Raw genomic sequence first — 21,098 nt, 5'->3', positions numbered from 1 at the left:
TTCCTGAAGAGGTTGCAATACACTTTTGCAGTACGAAATAGAGACACTAGATATCATAGAAGGGAAAAAAAGAAAAACAAAGATGAAATCCAGACCATATAAACAATATTCTTATAGGGAAGAAGGTTCCTATATGAGAGTAGCTGGAAATGATTGCCCGAGGTTCTCAAAATTCACAAGAAGAGTTTTCTGTGTCATCTTAGCAGTTGATTTCATCTAGGGCAGGGGTGTCCAACCTTGGCAACTTTAAGACTTGTGAACTTCAACTCCCAGAATTCCTCAGCCAGCTGGCTGAGGAATTCTGGGAGTTGAAGTTCACAAGTCTTAAAGTTGCCAAGGTTGGACACCCCTGATCTAGGGCCTTCAGCATGGTGATGGAGGGGAGAGGTGTGTGCATTAAAAAAAAGGAAGATTGTACACATGACCAAAATCCACCCTTGTGCATATGAAAAAGGAGCATGGTTTGGCCTGATTATAGCCACCTTCTTGAATTATATATTTACTTGCATCATTCCATTTTTAGGACTGTTCATCTTGCATAAGCAACTTTGAACAACAAACAATTAAAAACATCATATAATGCAAAACAAAAATGAAATTAGAATAAAATTAAAAAGCAGCTGCCTCTGGATGTTCTAACTCCATCTGTACTAACAAAGACTAGACTGTAGGGTATTGCAGTCAGAGCATTAGATGTCAATGAACAAAGCCATGAATCTGACTCAGTTGAATTGTGGCTATTATTGAATTGAATAATGGGCACAGCCAAGTGCTCAACTTTGAAAACTGATCTAAACAGTTCATGATACCAATTTCATTTCCTTAAATTTCTGTCATGTGTATCCATTTCTTGCAGATTCATTTGACCTAGTAAGCTCCTGCAAAGCACATCTTTTGTGAATGTTTCTATATTAATTACAGCTTTGGCACCAGGATTTTGTAGTTACAATCATAGATTCTAGTGTCTACCCCTAATGTGAGAATGATGGGATATTCCAATAACTCTTTTGAATATTTTTTTTCTGTACAAAGCGGAGATGATTGCATTGTTAAAATTGTGGGCTCTTGCTGGATTTAGAACCTTGGCAATTGACCAACTTTTGCTATCTTTTAGAATTTCTGGCATTTTCAACTGGCCTCTAGATGCTATTAGAGTGACATCTCTTAAATATGACAGAAATAGATCTGCTGCATGACTTTCGATAAGAAACAACGTAGTATTTCTCACACGTCTAAACTGTTGAAAACAACTCAGTGAAGCTTTAAATGTTGCCTGACCAAATATTAACCTTTCTGGTTTACAAACATGGAGTAGGAGTAGGAGTGGAGATTCATGTATTCATGTATTTCTAATTCAATCAGTATTTCAGAAGAATGTCTTGCCTTTAGAACCATTCTGAATCACAACAAAAGAGTTGAGGTCCAATATTGTATATATTTAAAGAAAGTTCAACCTAGATTTGAAAAGCTCTTCTGTAGCTCCAGTACAGGTTACTTGCACTGTATGTGAATAATTAGATCCCAATTCCCTTCATAGCAACCAAAACATACAGTCGCAAGGGAATTATTTCTATGCACATCAGAAGTTTCAATGGATAACTGGGAAAACAGAGTATATGAGGACCCAGGTTGTTGGAGGCAATATGCTGACTCTGTAAATAGCTTAGAGAGAGCTATAAAAGCACTATAAAGCAGTATATAAGTCTAGGTGCTATTGCTGTTGCTATATGCCACTGCTTTTTCCCTCCTGTGACTCTGTTTGACATGATGCATTAACTTAAAATCAGAGATTTTGTTGTGTAACACAACAAAAATAACTCCAGGGTGGTTGCAGGGAATTCAGAGCTAGAATATTCTTAGGGCATGATTTTTCAAAGACATCTAACAAGGGAGAATCCATCAACCATTCTAAGCTTATTTTATCAAACTGTTCTACCATCAACTAAAATTCATATTTCTTGTAACATAAATTTGTTGAATTTATCTCTTCAGATGTAGTAGAGAACAAGTTTTGCTGTCCATCAGACATTTGAAGACTGACATGATATTCCTATCTTCAGTCTTCCAGGTCTCTTCTCCAAATTAAACAAAACCAGATACTTTATTTTTTGTTCCTTACCATACGATTCACTATTATGATTATCCTTCCTTTAAATTCTAAAGGACATAGGTGAACCCATTTCAACCTATGTCCTTTATAATGTCTAAGGCCTCAAATTGGACCTAGTAATGAAATGTATGGCTAATGCAGAATAATGTAAAACTGTCATTATGGCGTTCTGAAAACTTGTACTCCCTTAAGGTAGCCTGAAATTGCATTAGCTATGTTTGCACATACATCACGCTGCTGACTCACTTTTAGCAATAGAGCAAACCAAGCAAATGTACATATTCTAGTTTAATCTGAGTACTATTGAGTGCTACTTTTGCTTCAGAAAGGAGTGGGGAGGGAAATAAGAAAGGTCTTTTACTTTGATTTATATCAAGGTTTGCTAATTTAATTCAGGCTGTATTTTAGGTACATCAAGGCTATTCCTATATACAGTAAAATAAATATATGTAGTGCAAAGTATGTCAGTTGTCAAAGGCATAGATCCCCAAAATAATTTTCGATAGAAGAATTATTATGGGTATTTAGAAGAAAAATTAACTACAGATATTGTTAAAATAAGCTGTCTGCTAGTGAATGCAGCTGACTGTTGCTGATATACAGTTTATTAATTATAATAAATACATAAAATTCCTATTTTAGGGTTTCACATCCCACAGGGTTCAATTATTTGGACAAGCACAGTTTTAAATAGTAACCTGGAGGAATCTATGGAAGCATTAAAATTATTTTACAAATAAAATTGTAAGATTGCTTGTATCTTTATGATTTATATTATTTTATTTACCTTCCTACATGATTTGATTGTTTATTTAGTCTCCTATGACTATCACTAAGTGTTGTATCTTATGATACTTGATGAATGTATTTTTTAAGTACACTGAGATCGTATGTACCAAAGACAACTTCCTTGCGTGTCCAATCACACTTGGCCAATAAAGAATTCTATTCTATTCTATTCTATTCTATTCTATTCTATTCTATTCTATTCTATTCTATTTTGATTCTCCTTCTTTAATTTGAAAATTGTAATGATATTTTATATTTTATTAATTGCATGTTTTCCTTACCATTAGATCCAAATTAAAATAATCTGTTAAAAATAGTAAGATTCAAGTAGATTGATTTAAATTGCACTGATTTGAATGGGCCTTTAATGGTCGCTGCATCTGGATCCAATGCACATATCATTTTTAACAGTAGATTTCTCTGATGTACAATATATGCCTTTTTCGTCAGAAGGTGATTTTAGAAATATATTAATTTTTTTCTGAATGGTTGAACCTTGTAGATTGCGCATCTGCCCTAATAACTTAGATCTAGAGATGAAACCTTTCAATTAGTTGAAACAATTCCTATTCGGGTGATCATAGATCACAACATTGTAACGATAAAGTGAATAAATACAATTGGGATTTCATCAATTTGAAATTATTTCTTAAGGCAGGGGTCAAACTCAGAACCTGCAGGCTAGATGTGGCCTGTGGCAGTGGTGGTATTCAGCCGGTTTGCACCACATCGGGCGAACTGGTAGCAAGGATTTGGCATGGGTTGCCAAACCGGTAGTAAGCTTTGGCTGGCTACGCCCCTGATCTGATCGCCCTTCCACCCGATGTTCGCATCACCCTGCTCGCCTGACGTTCACCTAAGGTATTTCTTCCTTTTCCCCCCCTCCCGACAATCAGCTGTACATATGATCAGCTGTGCCGGGATTCCCCTTGCTGAGGTCCAGGAAGGCAAAAAATGGCTCATTCCCCTCCCACCATTTTTTTTCCTTCCTGAGCCTCAGAGGAGCCTTCTGGAAGCAAACTCCCTCTGAGGCTCTTCTGAGGCCAGGAAGCTCCCAAAATGGAGTGTGGAGGGGTGCTGCGTGCCCCTCCCATGCTCTGTTCCTTTTCTTCCTGAGCCTTAGAAGAGCCTTATGGGAGCAACCCCCTCCCCCAAGGCTCCTCTGAGGCCCAGAAGGCCCAAAAAATGGGTGGGGAAGGCCCAAAAAATGGGTGGGCAAAAAAAAAAGGCCATGCCCACCCAGTCACATGGTCATGCCCACCAAGCCACACCTACAGAACCATTAGTAAAAAAAATTAAATCCCATCACTGCTCTGCGGGGTGCTTAAATAACAAAGGACCTGCCCATGGTGCCTCTGGCAGCCAAAACAAGGCATGGGGGCCACACGTGGTCCCAATGCAGTCTGTTTTCATCCTGGATAGCCTCCTGCAACTCTTTGCTGGTCAAACGGCCCCCCTGCACCCCGTATTAGCTGGTAGGGTGCTGCAGGAGGCATCTATCCTGTCTTCCCGCCTCTTCCTTCCCCAGCAAGCCTGCGGAGGAAAACTACAATGTTGATTCGGCTCTCAAAGAAATCCAGTTTGACAACCTTGTCTTAAGGGAATTTAGGTTTATTAAGCATGTTCAATTATTTAATTCTTGATTTGGTTAGACCCCTGTACTCTAGAAAATCAATGAAAAATCAACTCTGTGTTTTTTGTTCATAGTTTAACACAAATTTTGGCAGAGTACTTTCTGGAAAAGCTGTGAGTTCAGAAACTACTCCTAAAAAATCACTTTTATTGTCTGACAAGTGAAGATGTCTGTTTAAACATTTTTACTTATCTTGATTTATTCTGTTTATTAACTGATACAGTACTTTGGATCTTTATGTATTTATGTTCCCTAGGACATTTTTAAATGATTATTTTTTATGCTTTTTATATCTTGTAAGTTGCTTTGGTTTTTTTGCATGGGAAAAACAGCACCATATTTTCATCAATCAATCAATACTTTTTTTTTCCAGTGTAGTACCTTTTGTTCTGTTTCCTCTCTGTTCATGATTTTCCTCACTTTCATCTGTTTCTTTCAACAGGAAGGAATATTAATAACATGTTCAATGAGATTGGGATCTTTTTTCCCTTCTCCTTGCTAAAGAGGGATGCAGGACTCTCTTGTTTGCCAAGGCTTTAATGCTTTTATTCATTTTCTGTTTCCTACAGTTGTTTGCCTGGCTTCTCTGGGAACCCCTTGCATAATTTCCTTGAGATACATAACCTATATACTAATGTTAAATTTTTGATGACTACAGAAAGAAAAAAAATTATCCCATTTGTTACATTTGTATCTATAGACTGCTATCTACTCTTTTTTCTATTCCAAACATAGAAAATGCTTGTGGATTTGACCCCAAAATAATCCCTGGCAGGATTCTTTTATATATAAGGTTATCCAAATAAATGTTTTTGGGAAGTTTGCTGACAGGGCATTGTCATGCTTTCCTCTGCTTTCATTTACAGTAATTATTATTTTGCCTGTATAACTAGAAGCTGTATATAGTTATTATGATTAATATTATTTTTTATTAAACAAAATTATATGACTACCCATATACCAAAAAAAACTCTAGGCAGCAAACAAGAATAAAAACAAAGTGATTAAAAAAATCACTCAAGTAAAAAAAGACAATACTATCCATAGATCAAATACACCATGCCTGTCCCATTAACTTTCAGGCTATTCACACCTGTGGGAAAACCAGGTCTTCATTGATTTCCTGAGCCCATTGCCAGATTTAATACTTTTCATTCAAAAATCCAGCATCTTGTAAATATTTTTGATTTTTCAAAGGTTATAGGATTTGGTGTTAAAAATTTCTAGTAGACTAATCTGTAATACTTAAGCTGTTTTGCTAAATTTTAGTAACAACATACAAATTTGGATAAACTTCATAGTAACTTACTGGTAAATAAAATTTGAGGGTTTTTTTTCAAAGGAGGTTGCAATATGACAGATTTATGTCATTATTGATGCTGCAAGCTAAATACAGCCACTAGCATGAATTGTGGCCTGCTGGTTCCTTGATGACCTTTTGTTTTGTGCTATTAAGGAGCCCGCAAAAATAGGAAACTTACTCAGTACAATACTGTACATACATGGCTGGTTGACTCTATTCAGCTTGGTGGATCACAAATTGTACACACTGATGTTTTGAGAGTCCAGTCAATTTGCTAAGAGCCTGAATAATACAGAATTGTATTTCATCTTAGATTTATGACTGAAATAGGAAACTACCAAGCATACCAAGAAAAATATATAGCAACCCAAATTTCATTCCTCAATTTTCTTGTTTCTTCTCTTAGCATGCTATGGAATTGTTCAGGTTCCCACTGGACCGTGGTTCTGTCGAAAATGTGAATCTCAAGAAAGAGCCGCCAGGGTGGTGAGTACACATCGAAAACATGTCAGAAGAACAGAATAAAACTTGCTTATCCTAGTATAGTTAGTATATGGTTCTGAATAATAGTTAACCACTTAAATGTGAAGGGTACAAAAATGGAACATGGAAACAGAGGCCTACAACAATTGTTTCACCTTGCATCTGGAGCATTGGTGGCTTCTGAACTAGGAGCCTCTGTAACATTTTTAATAGCTGATGTCTGTATTATTAGATAGTTCACTTACACTCAGATAGGTCTAAACCTAAATGTACCACTTAGAGGGCATAAAAAGGTCTATCTCCTATCCATGTTCTATACCCCTACATTTCTGTCATATTCGCTTCCTAGTGTAAAAATAATGTCACTTATGAAATGCACATACTTAATTTGATTTGTTTAAAGGGGGAAACAGTTGCTTTTTCTTAGGAAATAGTTTTCTTAGGAAACACACATATGCCGAAGAATCTTTTCAATTCTAGATTTGCCAGCATTTCAGGCAGCCCCTGATCTTGTAGCTATGAGAGGCAACTTTGATTTTTTTTTTCAAATGAATTTGATTTTAAAGTCATAAAGGACATGATGACTCACTTTTAGTAATATTATATTGATACATTAGCAACATTTTCCATAGAAGTTTTAAAAGACCCAGTCACTAAGGTAAACAAGAATTAGTTTACTGTTAAACAAGGAGCAAAAGGCCCAGGAAACTCTGGACTATATAGTACCCAAGACACAAATAAACCCACTGCCATCTACTGGCTAAACTAAGAAATTATTCTACAATTCGTTTCTTCTGAAATAGCAACCTCAGCTGATTCCTTTTAGTCTTTTGTTGGCTACTGCAATTTTGCTTGGGGGAGAGGGCAAATCTCATTCTTAGCCAGAAGTCTTCTGATGATGTCCTCCCCAGATTCAAAACATGAATAGATTTTGTGCAAATAATGAAATTGTCATGGATTCTTGACAGGAATGGCCCAAAGTTGTGTTGACCAGAAAATGGCTCTAAAATGGAATGAAGGGAGAGAGGAGGGAGGGAGGAAGGATGGATCATGAGACAGATTGTTTTGTGAGAGGGGTACATTTGTAAAACTTCCTTTGAATCAAACTCAATATAATTTAGAATAGAGGGGCTATAGTAAAGAAGTAATTGACCTTCCAACAGAATAATTTCAGAGCTCCCCAATCTATTGTACAGTCTAGTAAACCTGATCATCTCCCATTCAAGTAGTAACCAATCCCCAAATTGATGAGCTATATAACTGAGGAAGTGGGTTTTATCATGAAAAGGAATAAGAGGATGGCAATAGTTAAGCCAAGAACTTCAGGATATAAAGAAATATATAGGGAGCCGTGCAGCAAGGAGGAGGTAGGATGCTCATCTGCTTTTTTGTGTGAGCTAAATGGAAGAGGAGCTTAGTTGCTCTGGCTTATTGTTGTGTTGCTATTTTGATTCATTTTCTTTCTGCCTGAGAAAATTAAATAATTGAAAGAAGCAATAAGTGGAGAAAGGAATGAAGTATCTGGTAATCCTAGCTAAGAGAGATAATAGAAGTAAATATGTCTTAAGTAGAAAAAAATGGAGTACCTTTAGACCAGCACTCAAGATGGAACTAACTCTGAACCTTAGGAAGATTGCCTTTAATATTAGTTCAAGAGTGTAATTGCTACCTACATTTGTAAGGGTTGAAATGAAATGCTCTTAGCATTATATCTACAAGAATGACTGCATATTTTCCCAGTGGAGGAAGACTTTTCTATGTGGATTCATAAGTTAAATATGTCCCTGGCTATTCCAATAGAAATAGATGCGGGGAAAATTCTGCTCCCTGGATTCTTGTTTATCGTAGCTAGTATTTCACCTAACTAATGAGCATGTTCAGAATGGAAGACTTTTATAAAAATGACAAGCTACCTTTGGAGTAGATCCATTTTGGGCAACGGAGAGACCATAGGTAAAGAAAAGAGGTCATGTTACATTGAGAAATTCTCCATGTTTGTATGTTTGATATAAGTTGTTATCTTCCTCCTTTACAATCAGGAAATGAACTATATATATTACTAAATAAAAAGAAAAAATGAGTCAATTTCTCATCAATCTGGTATATTTAGGTCAAAGATAATATATATAGGAGTATTCTTGCATGAGGAGTCTGATTTACAATAGAATAGAATGACACAGATGGAAGGGACCTTGGAGGTCTTCTAGTCCTACCCCATGATTATGCAGAAACCCTACACCATTTCAGACAAATGGTTATCCAATCTCTTCTTAAAAACTCAGTGTTGGAGCATTTACAACTTCTGGAGGCAAGTTGTTCCACTATTATTTGTTCTAACTGTCAGGAAATTTCTCCTTAGTTCTAAGTTGCTTCTCTTCTTGATTAGTTTCCACCCATTGCTTCTTCTCCTACCCTCTGGTGCTTTGGAGAATAACTTGACTCCTTTTCTTTGTGGCAGCCCCTGAGATATTGGAAGACTGCTATCATGTCTCCCCTGGTCCTTCTCTTTACTAGACTAGACATACGCAGTTCCTGCAACCGTTCATTATATGTTTTAGCCTCCAGTCCGCTAATCATCTGTGTTGCTCTTCTCTGCACTCTTTCTAGAGTCTCAACAACTTTTATACAATGTGGCGACCAAAATTGGATGCAAAATTGGCATTATAAAGTGGTATTAACACTTCATGTGATCTTGATTCTATCCCTCTGTTTAGGCAGCCTAGAACTGGGTTGGCTTTTCTGGCAGCCACAGCACACTGCTGGCTCATATTTAAATGTTTGTCCACCAGGACTCCCAAGATCCCTCTCACACTTACTACTGTTGAGTGAAGTATCACATATACTGTATCTGTGCATTTTGTTTGTCTTGCCTAAATGTAAAATCTTGCTTTTTTCACCATTGAATTTCATTTTGTTAGATAGAGCCCAATGTTTTCAAATCTGTCAAGATCCTTATGTATCTTAAGCCTACGTTCTGGAGTAATAACCTTTTAAGATATATCATTCTCCTTGTTTGATTGAGGACAAAGGAAATTCTTCCTAAAAATAAAGAGAAAATAAATATTAATTAGAATTAAAACAAACTTTAAACTTGCCAATTAAAAATGCAAATATCTAAAGGCAAAAATAGGAAACCACAAAAGGCAGTTATTTATGATCCTGGAGAAATAATACTAAGGGTGGGGGGAGGTAATGTTTATGCTAAATTTTCTACTTGAACGCTCAAATTGCAACCTCCTAAGTACAATGAGATAGTAACAAGGTAGACACCGCTACTGGTAATATTCTAAGTGCCAACTATAAAACCAGTTTTGCTGCTCCAGTAAAGAAAGCAAAGAAGCAGTAACTATTTCAACAGCTTCTATTAAATCCACTTACTGAATTGTGGCGATAAGGTTTCTATGTAGAACTAAAGTAAGCCAACAATAATGCATAATAAAAGGCAATCAGACATGAAAACATCTGTCAGATTTCTTTGGGAACCAAACTATTTAAGTATGAAGAATATATAGACACCTATGGCAAAATAATTCATAATTATTGGCTCAGGCGATAAGCATCCAGTCTGCTACTTTATGTAAGCTATGACAAAACTTGAAAGGCAAAAATGTTGTATGTTTTCTTGTGCAGAAATTAATATTTTTGATATGGCCTCTCAGCCTTTTTTGAAGTAACAGAATAGAAACCAATCAGATTATGTCCTGATCTGAGTGTGGGATTTTTAATTATGCTGAAATACTTTCATTTCTTTAGATTAGAATCATATCCAGGTCATAGTTGTATCAAATGTGCTTTTTCAAAAGACAACTGGGCTGTTTTTTCCCTTGAGGAAGAAGAAGTTTTATTTCTCATCCAAGAAGCTTCACTGATTCTGGTGGGAGGCGATGGAAGGATTAATTCTGACAGGATGGGGAGAGGGGGTTGGTAGGATCATATTTCTTTGCATTCATCTGGTCCTTAGCACTTTCCCTGAGAATTTTTGGGGACCCTTGAGTTTTATCTGTGCCCTAAGGACCACCTGTATTGTTACCTGTGTAAATGGGGGTGAAATCTTCGAAATGCTGAAAGGACTGAGTTGTAGACAGGAGATAGGTAGTGCCTTATCTCTTCCCTTCTTTTGAGAGAGTGCTGCTCAATGTTAACATAAATGGCCTCTTTTACCCTCCTTTAAACCAATGGTGCTCTCTATCCAGAATGTGGACTTCGCTGTTTTTGTTTATTTATAATAATTGGTATAAAAATCATTTATAAATTATTTAAATGCAGCTTTTCTGTCTTTTACCAAACTGAGATATTAACTGTAAGCTGTTTCAAAAAATAGCTTATAACTAAGGGAGATTACATGAACTATGCAGTTATTTTATCTTTCCTCAGTTAACAGAGCTTATTTGGTACAAAGAAGAGAAAAAGAAAAAAGTCAACCACTATAAGGTTGCAACTGGAAACTGACATTCTTTGGATTTTGCCCCTTCCTCCAGATATGCACACAAATAAAATTCCATGATATAAGCTGAATGTTTGCACAATGCAAACTTCAAAGAAAAAGAAAATACTCTAGGTGCTAGTGAAAATGTGTGTATATGTTATAAGCTAGGTTTTTTCAGATAAAATCCTTTATCAAAGGCATTACAAAACAAACTCATGGAAACAACTTATAAATTTTATTTTACAAAGATAGTCAGATAACCAAATAAAACAAGGCATTTTACTGTTTGTTTCATAACAGGAATACAATTTCAAAATAAATGTAGTCCATTAGGGCAGAGGTTTTTTCTTCAGCAATGAAACATTAATTGAAAATAAATCCTGGAATCCCTAATAAAGAGTAGAACTTTACTGATAGAAAATTAACCATGTTTGAGAAGTCTTATTTATTTGCCCTTAACCTATCATGAAATTTCATCAAGTTCTTGCAGAATCCTAGTGTTGTATTATTGAAAAACCCTTATCGCATCCTAGGGTTGCAGCAGTTACTTCTGGTTATCAGATTCTATATAAAACAAGCACAGGCGATCCTTGTTTACTGACCACAATTGGATCAGCAACTCAGAGTCACCAAGTGAAACTGATTATGCTTATGATTTTATCTCACCTTTCCTCTGCTTTACACATCTGTAAAGGTCGCAAATATGAGGACTGGTTACAAAGTTTATTTTATTTATTTTTATTTATTTGATTTGTTATTTCTTATAAGATAATAGGTATAAGTATAAACATAGTAATGAATACATGAAATGGATACATATAAGAAAAATAAAAAGAAACAATAGGACAGGGGCAGTAGACACATTGGTGCGCTTATGCACACCCCCTACAGACCTCTTAGGAAAGGGGTGAGGTCAATAGTAGACAGTCTAGGGTTAAAGTTTTTGGGGTTTGGGGAAGAAACCACAGAGTCAGGTAGAGTATTCTAGACATTGACCACTCTGTTGCTGAAGTCGTATTTCCTGCAATCAAGTTTGGTGCGGTTTACCTTGAGTTTGTATCTATTGTGTGCTCTTGTAAATTGTTGCTAAATGAGGGAGTCACTAAATAAGGATTACCTGTACTATAAATCAGTATGGTTTGTGTGTGTGTTTGTGTGTATGTATATATGTATGTCCCCAGTATTGTGTAAAATATAATATAGGGATTTGTCTTAATTCATTTCCTTCCTTCATTCATTTTGTGCTTTCTGCACTAAACAAACTTTACTTAGAAATAGTATTTCCCTTTGAAATGGTTCTTTATCTCTGTTTTCAGGAATGTTTGGCTGTTGTTGTTTTTTTCAGAGAAAGAGCAGGAAAAGAGGGTAGAGTGCATCAGCACTGTCTGAGTTAACTTTAATCCATATTTGCTCATTCCCATTGAAGCAACACCCATGTTCATTTTCCAAATCAGCACAGTCAATTTGTGTCCTACATGCTCAGGCAATACTAACTGTTTATTAGCCACAGAGAACCTTGAATTAAGTTCAAATATATTTTTGCTGGAAGAATCACCCCTCAGCTTCTGTTTTGCTGGCTAAAGCAGAGTAACATGTATGAAGTAATAATATGGGCACAAATGCTTAGGGAAATGATGCTTACTTCTGAATGTCTATAGCTGGATCCCAAATGTCAAAGATTGTACTTTCCAGATATAATAAATCCAAGATTACAGATTAACAGAATAAAAGAGTTGAAAAATAAAAGAGTTGGAAATCTTCTAGACCAACCTCATATTCAAGCAGGAAACCTTATACCATTTGAGATAAATGGTGTCCAGTCTCTTCGTAAAAACCTCCAGTGTTGGAGTACTCACAACCTCTTGAGGCAAATAATTCTCCTAATTAATTGTTCTAACTCTCAGGAAATTTCTCCTTAGTTCTAGGTTGATTCTCTCCTTGATAAGTTTCTATCCATCACTTCTTGTTTTGCCTTTAGGTGCTTTGGATAATAAGTTGACCCCCCTCTTCTTTTTGGCAACCCCTCAAATATTGGAATACAGTATTGCTATCATGTCACTCCTAGTTCTTCTTTTTATTAGACTAGACATATTCAATTCCTGAAACCGTTCTTCGTATGTGTTAGCCTCCAGTCCCCTAATCATATTTGTTGTTTTCTCTGCACTCTTTCTAAAGTGTCAACTTATTTTTTATAGTGTGATGATCAGAAGTGGATGCAGTATTCTAAGTGTTGTCTTACTAAGGCATTATTAAATGGTACTAACAAGATGCTGCTGCTTTTAGGAATTGTAGGAACTCTCATTCTTCATTGTCTTCCCAAAGAATTTGGCTCCATTAGATAAAGTAAGCTCAGTTTGCTTTGTAAAATAATTGTCTTCTGTCCTTGGGAGCTGAATTGACCCCAGGGCACTTCTGGGCAAGGTGAGGATATTCATGGATATTTTTATAATCTTGTTTAAGCAAGGAATAGATGAGCGAGTTGTCTGGCTGTCTGGCAGAGTATTTCATGTTTGCAAATTTCCTGATGTGAGGCCAACTGCCATAAACTGACCCCTGACTCTTGTTCCTCTTTTTTTTTTTCATTTGTCTCTCAAAGAGACATGCACATCCTTGTGAGAAACAGGCCTAACTTTCTAAATCCAATTCCTCAAAAATCATTCTACCCCCAAAATCTATCTCTCATTTGTTCCATGGCTCTTCCTCCAATGTGTATACAGGCTTGTGATGCCCGTCTAAACCTGACACTTTTCCTATAGCCTTTTTCCTTTTGGGGCAAGGAATCCATATATGCGAAATCAGATAACTCTCCATTGTGGCTAAGATAAGGGAACAGAAATTCTGGAACAACAATTCAAGGAGTAAATTTATTTGCCTTACATTGATCCTTGTTCAATTAATACTTGTGTTAAATGAGCCAAACTAAAATATTGCAGAATTAGCAAAATAAGAAGATGTTTGGGTTTAGATAGTTTGCTTGACGTTTTTAGGGCCACATTGTGAGTTAAGGAGTAGAGTATGGCTAAAAAAAAAAAAATTATCCATAACTTTCCTAGTTGAAGATCAACCTGTCACAGTGCTGAAAATAAGATTTTTTCCAAGCACTATCTTATTCGTATTTCTTTATTTTAAAATCTGTTTGATTTCTAAGTTGGTCTCTAGATTTTATAATACATTTAAATGTAAATTTCCAGCAAATTTTCTCTAAAATGTGTGATTTAAAATATACTTTAATTTAGTTTTATAGAACTAAGAGCTGCCCCAAAGAAGAACTTTGGATGTTCTTCTATCTGATTAAGAATAATGAGAACTGTAATTTTCTGGAACACTGAAAGTACTGTATCACTCCTAACCTTGGGTCTTTTTGTTTTTTGTTTTAATGTACAGAGGTGTGAGCTATGTCCTCATAAAGATGGAGCACTGAAACGGACTGATAGTGGAGGTGAGCTTTTGAAGATACCAGGGCAGTCCAGATACCATTTCTCAATCTAACAAGGAATATTTGCTTTTGAGCTCCTTTTTACATCTTTTCCTTCTGCCGCATATCATGAGCACAATGGCATGTGGGCTTAAAATCAAGGTCAAAATGGTAGCACAGTGATAAAGGTCTTTTGTCTGTAAGATGGACATTGATATAAATTCGATTACTATAAGTAAAAATAGACACACACAAAAGAATAAGCCAAAGAATTAAAATTCAGCAGAACTATTAAGATCAGTATTAAGAGACATATCATGATTGGATTTCAATCATCCGGTGCCTTTCAGAATAGTTCCACTTTTTAGATTTCTGAGACTCATAGGCAGAGTTACTGTCCAGCTCTCTAAGGCAAAGATTTTCCAAAAGGTGAATGCAGTTCCTGAAAAACATTTCTCACTCTTTCCAAAATTTCCCAAGAGAAAAGGACACAACATTAAGAAAGATACAGTCTTGAAGTTGACTATCCTGCAGGTACCTGAGAATCAAATTATTTTTGGTCAAAACCAGCAATTTGAATTTGTACCTGGAAGCCTATTGGCAGTCAATGCAGTGCCTGTAACAAAGGTTTTATGTTTGTTGCAGCAATTATTCCAAATGCTTGCCAACTCCTTTATTATGAAATGACAGTACTGACACTTCCTGACTCCATCTCCAGAACTTAAGGAGTTATGTCTCACTTGATCACCATTACAAATAATAATGAGTATATTTTTGGTTCACCCGATGCCATTTTTTCAGGAAGTGTTTAGATTAATCAAGGCTCCCTTAGAACTGTGAATAAATGAAACTTGGAAGTTCGAGTAAGAAATTATGGCTACTCTGGAATCTTTGAGAGGAATCAACAAAGATGTCGTTTTCACTGTGACAATAAATCTTGTATATTACCAAAAAATTCTTGCATTCAAGTTTTTATATCATCATCAATTGCTTGTTGCTGGAACTATAGTTTAGGCATCTACAGCTATGAATGCATATTTGAATAGAAATACAGTACTTCTCACAAAATTGGAGAAAATACTTCAATCATATTATCTGTTTATTTGTTGAGTCTCCAGGTGCAGACTGGTGATGGTCAAATTCAAAATCCCAGTCTTCTCCCTTGATAGGATTATATATTTTGAACTAGATTTTGGCTGTATCTTTTTCTCTTAGAAAGAAAATACCCTCTGCACCAATAATTAGCATATGGGAAAACACCTAGAAGTCTTTCCCCCAATCTTGTCTTCTCTCTATAGAGATAATTGGCTATGTTTGGAGGAACAATGGTTCATTAAAGGCCTTGCTTGTGGTCTGAAAAATGTAGTTTTATTACCTCAGTTAAAATCAGACCATAAAAGCTTTATCCCCCACAGAAACCAATTATGGTTTGATTTATGCTTTTTTTCTGATATATTCCTTATTTTCTCCATATCATTTTTGTCCTTCCGGCATCCAGGCTGGGCCCATGTTGTCTGTGCTCTGTATATCCCTGAGGTGCAGTTTGCGAATGTTCTCACTATGGAGCCCATTGTCCTCCAGTATGTGCCCCATGACCGCTTCAACAAGGTAAAGGAGATCTATCACAACTTAGCTAACCCATTTCTATTTTGAAGCCTTGGGGCCAGGTCACACATTAAATTATATCACACATTAAATTAAATACTAGAGCATGCAGTTTCCCTGTCTTTTGTTTGCATTACTGTTTTTTTTTAAAGTGTGGGTGCCCAATCCTGTTTCAGTAAAAATGAGTAGAGATTTCTCCTTATGGTGTCAACTAATTGTGACCATATGGAAACATCCATGAATTTTCTGGGTCATAGAAGAAACGTGGTTTCTCAGTGCTTCCTTCTGGGTTATTTTACCAATTTCCCAGTCTCCTAAAATACAAATCTGGTAGCTTCTAATAGTTTACCATTTTAGCACTATATAGGCTCAACTCTGCTTAGCTTTCAAACCCAGACAAGACTGGCCAAGTAATTTAACAAAATGTTATGGCTTCCCATTCTATTGCAAACTTTTTAAAAACCTTTTTAAGTGTTTCTTTCTCTTTAATAATTTCATAAAGAAAATATAAGGAACAACAAATTTGAAACATAGCAGTGGAAGTTTTAAGTCTTCCCCTTACAAACATAGACATACCAACAAGATAGTATTCCCATGTGCTTAGAATAATATTCTCTCTCTCTTTCACACACAAGCAAATACAAACACACAGAGATACAATTGCATCTTGCTTACAGAATTGTTTAATTTGAAAGGACCACCAGAGAGAGAGAGAGAGAGAGAGAGAGAGAGAGAGAGAGAGAGAGAGAGAGAAAAGAAAATTAATTAAATCATCCTTGAGCTATTTGCTTCTTAAAAATCTCCAGAGATGCAGAACCAAACCTCTGTAGACTGTTCCACCATAATACATATCTTACTATCTGATGATCTTATGTTCTTAGGCTAAGTTCTCAGGCTCTTTTCAGAGATCATATTGATTGGCTATGAATTCTGTGGCCCCTATATTTGAAGGGCATCAAACTATCATATGCTGTCACAAGTTATTATTTATCATCAAACAATGTCATTCTTAAATTTGCATTTTGGGATCTCCATCGAGAGGCATATTAGAAAATCAAATGAAGTTCTATTGTTTTTGTTGCAGACTTGTTACATCTGTGAAGAACAGGGCAGGGAGAGCAAAGCGGCTTCTGGAGCCTGCATGACTTGCAATCGTCATGGTTGTCGGCAAGCCTTCCATGTTACTTGGTGAGTCCATAAGTATATATTTCAAAATCACTTTCTTCCTCCCCAATTTCTGTTCCCCAACCTTTCAGTTTCTTCTGTCACTTTTATTTATCAATGAAATACTATTAGCTAGTAAGAGTGAAGAATTCCTCTGATTGGTTGTAGCTTCTTCCTGGAATTTAAAAGTTTTTATGAATGTTTTCATTCTGGCTTATTTCTCCTCTTCAGTTATCTTTAAAAGATTGCTTTTAATGGAGGAAATTGTTGTATCCATTTCCCACCAACCTACCCTCCCTACATCCTGTTATTCACCCAATGAAAATCAAAACTCTCCATTTTCATTTCAAATCTGAGATTGGGGTGGCCATCATTTTGATTATTCTTAGTCTTTCTTTTTAAATAACACATCTTTTGTCTTTGCACCAAATATGAAAAAAAAAAATTAAGTAGTTTTTTTTTTAAAAGAACTAGGGTGGGGAAAAGGGCAGGGAAAACCTTCCTAAGGGAAACAATAAAGCAGAAGAATATTTAATGCTGCTTGACTGTTTCACTACTGCACCCCATTTCTTACCTAGTTGGCATAAATATGAGTTAGGAAAATGACCAAGAAGGAGACTTCTGGGAAATCAACGAAAGGCAAAAGGGGAGATATGCATCCTGCCCTTGCTTTCAATTTCGCTTTTCTAAAGCTTATCCTGTCCTTCCTTTTTTATATGAGGCCCACATTCCTAACCTAAGTTCATTAACAGATTTCTTGTTCAGCAAAGAAATAGATTGCAGGACAGAAAAGGCATACATTAATAATCTTCTGATGAAGGACAAGGTTCAACAGAAATATATATATAACCCTTCTAGGTTTTGTTCCTCCTTTTTATTTTTATTTTTTGAAAGAGTGGATTAGCTCCACTTTTCAGAACAGAGGTCAGTTTGGTCAATTTAAAAATTGAATCTTCTTTTGCTTGCCATATCCATTGTTGGTTTTTTGCATCAACATTAGCAAGGAAAATATCATTACCTGTTAACAAACAAAATAAATCTCTTCATTGCTAATTTATTTATTTATTAAAGCATTATACTCCACCAGCATGTACTATCTGATGGCAATTTGAGTAGATTGTATCTCCTCTCTAATGTTATCAGTCATTACATAAAATTTTGGATGTCTGTATGCAAACAAAGAAAGTAAGGCAGTACTGCAAGTCTCAGATTTTCATTTACAAATCAGAATGTGAGTTGGCAGTCACCAAGACAAGAGGAGCAAGGAGATCTATGTATTATTTTTTAGCAGTTTGTCCTATAACCATGTCAGGGCTGATGGTTTGTTATTAAAGCAGGTGTGAGAAAGTGTTTGGAGTAAATTATTTCTTCTATTTATATAAATTCTTTAAAAGATCAAGAAAGTTGAATTAGTGAGTTAGGGAAATCAAAACCTAGTTTGATTGGGATGCCCCAGGGCTCAGTTTACATCAGTTCACTTCCATATTTCAGTGCTCAAATGGCTGGACTTTTGTGTGAAGAAGAAGTCTTGGAAGTTGATAATGTGAAATACTGTGGCTATTGCAAGTACCATTTCAATAAAATGGTGAGTCATTACTTCTTGTTATAATCGTAAATAAAATGTAGATAGTTACCAAGGTCGAACAGAAGTTACGGATATAATAAGCCCGGGGAGTTTTCATTGTACTTTATTCCTGGGTAATGATCCTTTCCCAACTATTGGTCACTAAGATCAGAAGTTTAAATCATAGAAAGTTCAAAGGTCAGTTTCAAGAAAGGAAACCAATATGGCTGAATATGTAGGAGGAAACATTGTGGATATTACAGAGAGATTAACATTATTAAAACAGGTATGCACAATTTCTTCCAAGTCAAACATTCCCTTTGGTTTTTGAGAGGCATCTTGAAGGCTGCACTGTTTATAAGTGATGCAGGTTAAAGAAGTATGCAGAGAGAACAAAAATTATTTAATATTTTAATTAAATTTATAAGTATATGAAATGCAGTTGATACAATTACAGCACATATACTGAATCATATTCAGGTTCTGTTACATTAAAAACAACACTTCTATGGCAACTTTTGCATAGGTTCAGAGGGACAAATCTAACAGTTGGAAATGGTGCCTGAAACTGGATCTTGGGTTGTACATCTGTATCAAAACATCTTAACCAAGATAAAATCCTAAAAAATACTGGCTATTGAAAGTAAACAGTCGATTTTAGTAAGATGATAGTGATTTAAGAGAGGTTTTTCTTCCAGTGACTGCAATTATACATTCCTTTTGCTAATGCATTTTGGTTTTGAAAACCTGCAGTACTGAAAGTATTAGATAAAACTTTTTTTAAAAAAAACCCATCACCTACATGAAGGATTTTCATCATTCTCCAGCATTAATGCCTGCTTCTTCCATTGAGCCCCATCTTAAGTGAGAGTGTCGTCTTAACCTAGGTAATCATATAACCTAATTTAAAAACAGGAAGAGAATGCTGTATCCTAGGGTTTTTTTTTTTTTTTGCAAATTATTTATAGATCTTCCTTCTGCTACATATTTAGGAGCACTAACATTGTTCTTCTAAATGTTAAAACTATTTCTTTTGTGGACAAGATAAGCAGCCAATAACATTAATCCATTTTTTGGAATAACATTAATCCATTTTTTCTTTAGCCATCAATCTGCTTCCCTAGTCATTTAATGTTGTTGTTTTTTCCTGTTATTTTTAACATTTTAATAGCATAGCTTAACTGAAGATTTCTCAGAAAATAGGGACCAAAATAAAACCTAATGGTGCAGCCATATTAATCCTGCCATATTAGTTTACTTGTATCTGCCAGGTTCATGAATAAGGGATTATATAGGCTAAATTGCATAAGAATATCATTTTAAAGGTAAAACAGCATATTAATAAGAAATATTGATAAGAAATTAAATCCTGCTCAGTAACAGCAATTTCTTTCAGCATTAGTTGAATCCTTTCATACAAAGATTTTTAAAAAATGAGATTAAAACACTACTAAAAAGGCATGAGAAAACAAGAAAGCACCATCTCCCTTTCTCTAAAATTTGTTTCACCATTTTTCTTTTCTGGTTCATTCTTGTATATGAAGAAAGTTGGGATAAAAGTCATCATGTAAGAATCTGTTTGCTCTTAATCCCAATTTCCTCTCCCCCATTTTTTCTTGTCATGAAATTAGCTTTCCTCTAGAAATAGAATATGATATTGTTTTATGTTTGTATAAGCAGAATTATGATATCTGGTCTATAAAGCTAAGTGTGTTGCCTATTCCAAATCTATTCTTGCCAGATATATATTGCTACTTTTTTGGTTCCTCATGAAACTTCCAGAAATGACCAGGCAGGAAGGAGAACATGCAGTCTTCCCTGAACATTTGTAAAGGGGTTTATCTGTTCATTACTTGAACTTTATACTTAGAAAACAGTTGTTGTATCATGCCAAAAGTTGAAGGAATGTCTCCAGTTTATTTGAGAGCCCAAAGAATTTTTGGAAGTTCTTTACATGATGCCAATGCCGTGTCTTTCTACATCAAGAAAATTATCAAATCCCTATATCTAGAAAATTAATGTTTCAGGGATAAAGTTTGGCATGATCTCATTGCCCCAAGAATATTCCATAACTGACCATAAAGATTACTCTGCTCTGGTGTTAATGTGGCTTCTAGTGCAAAGACGTTGAATGCTTGATTCAGAGAATGGCTTCCTGTCCCAAAGAAATGTCTCAACTTTTAGTTCTGTCCTGCATTCTACATAGGCAGATGCTGATTACCTTAAAGTAAATAAGTAAAACATTTATAGACAGAAATAAATTTGATCTTCTACCACAGAATCAGTCCAGACAATGCTGGGATGACTTTGCTTTTTGGGTGGTTCATATACAAGGGTCTCAGAGAGAGACCAATACTCAGGGCATACCAAATAGCCCAAATATCTTCTTTGAAACGAAATATTCTGCCCTTCATTACACATTATCAAGTGCACTATTGTGGATATCCTCTGAAGTAATGTTTCAGATATTAACTTGAATTTTATTTTTTATAGAATTTTTTATTTTTAGACAAACATACACAAACAGAACATAAAACATAAAACCATCTTCCAATTATGTACATACAGTGTGTTGGTTGGTTACAATTTTTTTGTGCATCTTCTCC

The 21,098-nt window shown here is 35.5% G+C and overlaps 1 protein-coding gene across 5 annotated transcripts in view; it reads left to right on the top strand.

The window, feature by feature from the left end:
- The window catches only part of MLLT6 (MLLT6, PHD finger containing), a 108,101-nt gene that overhangs the window by 10,645 nt on the left and 76,358 nt on the right, over window positions 1–21,098 (top strand). For all 5 annotated transcript variants that reach the window (XR_003375047.2, XM_026710839.2, XM_026710836.2 and 2 more), the window contains exons 2-6: window positions 6,242–6,321; window positions 14,129–14,183; window positions 15,658–15,767; window positions 16,849–16,952; window positions 18,420–18,513. Coding sequence is in view for 4 of the 5 variants with exons in the window: in XM_026710839.2 (XP_026566624.1) it covers window positions 6,242–6,321; window positions 14,129–14,183; window positions 15,658–15,767; window positions 16,849–16,952; window positions 18,420–18,513 (443 nt within the window). In the remaining variant the exon portion in view is untranslated. The remainder of the gene's footprint in view (window positions 1–6,241; window positions 6,322–14,128; window positions 14,184–15,657; window positions 15,768–16,848; window positions 16,953–18,419; window positions 18,514–21,098) is intronic.

Source organism: Pseudonaja textilis, chromosome Z (assembly GCF_049901715.1).
Source record: "Pseudonaja textilis isolate UNSWEBS1 chromosome Z, rPseTex1.2, whole genome shotgun sequence".
Lineage (NCBI taxonomy): Eukaryota > Metazoa > Chordata > Lepidosauria > Squamata > Elapidae > Pseudonaja > Pseudonaja textilis.
The sequence above is the reverse complement of the archived record's forward strand: the minus strand, read 5'-3'. Positions and strand labels throughout refer to the sequence as shown.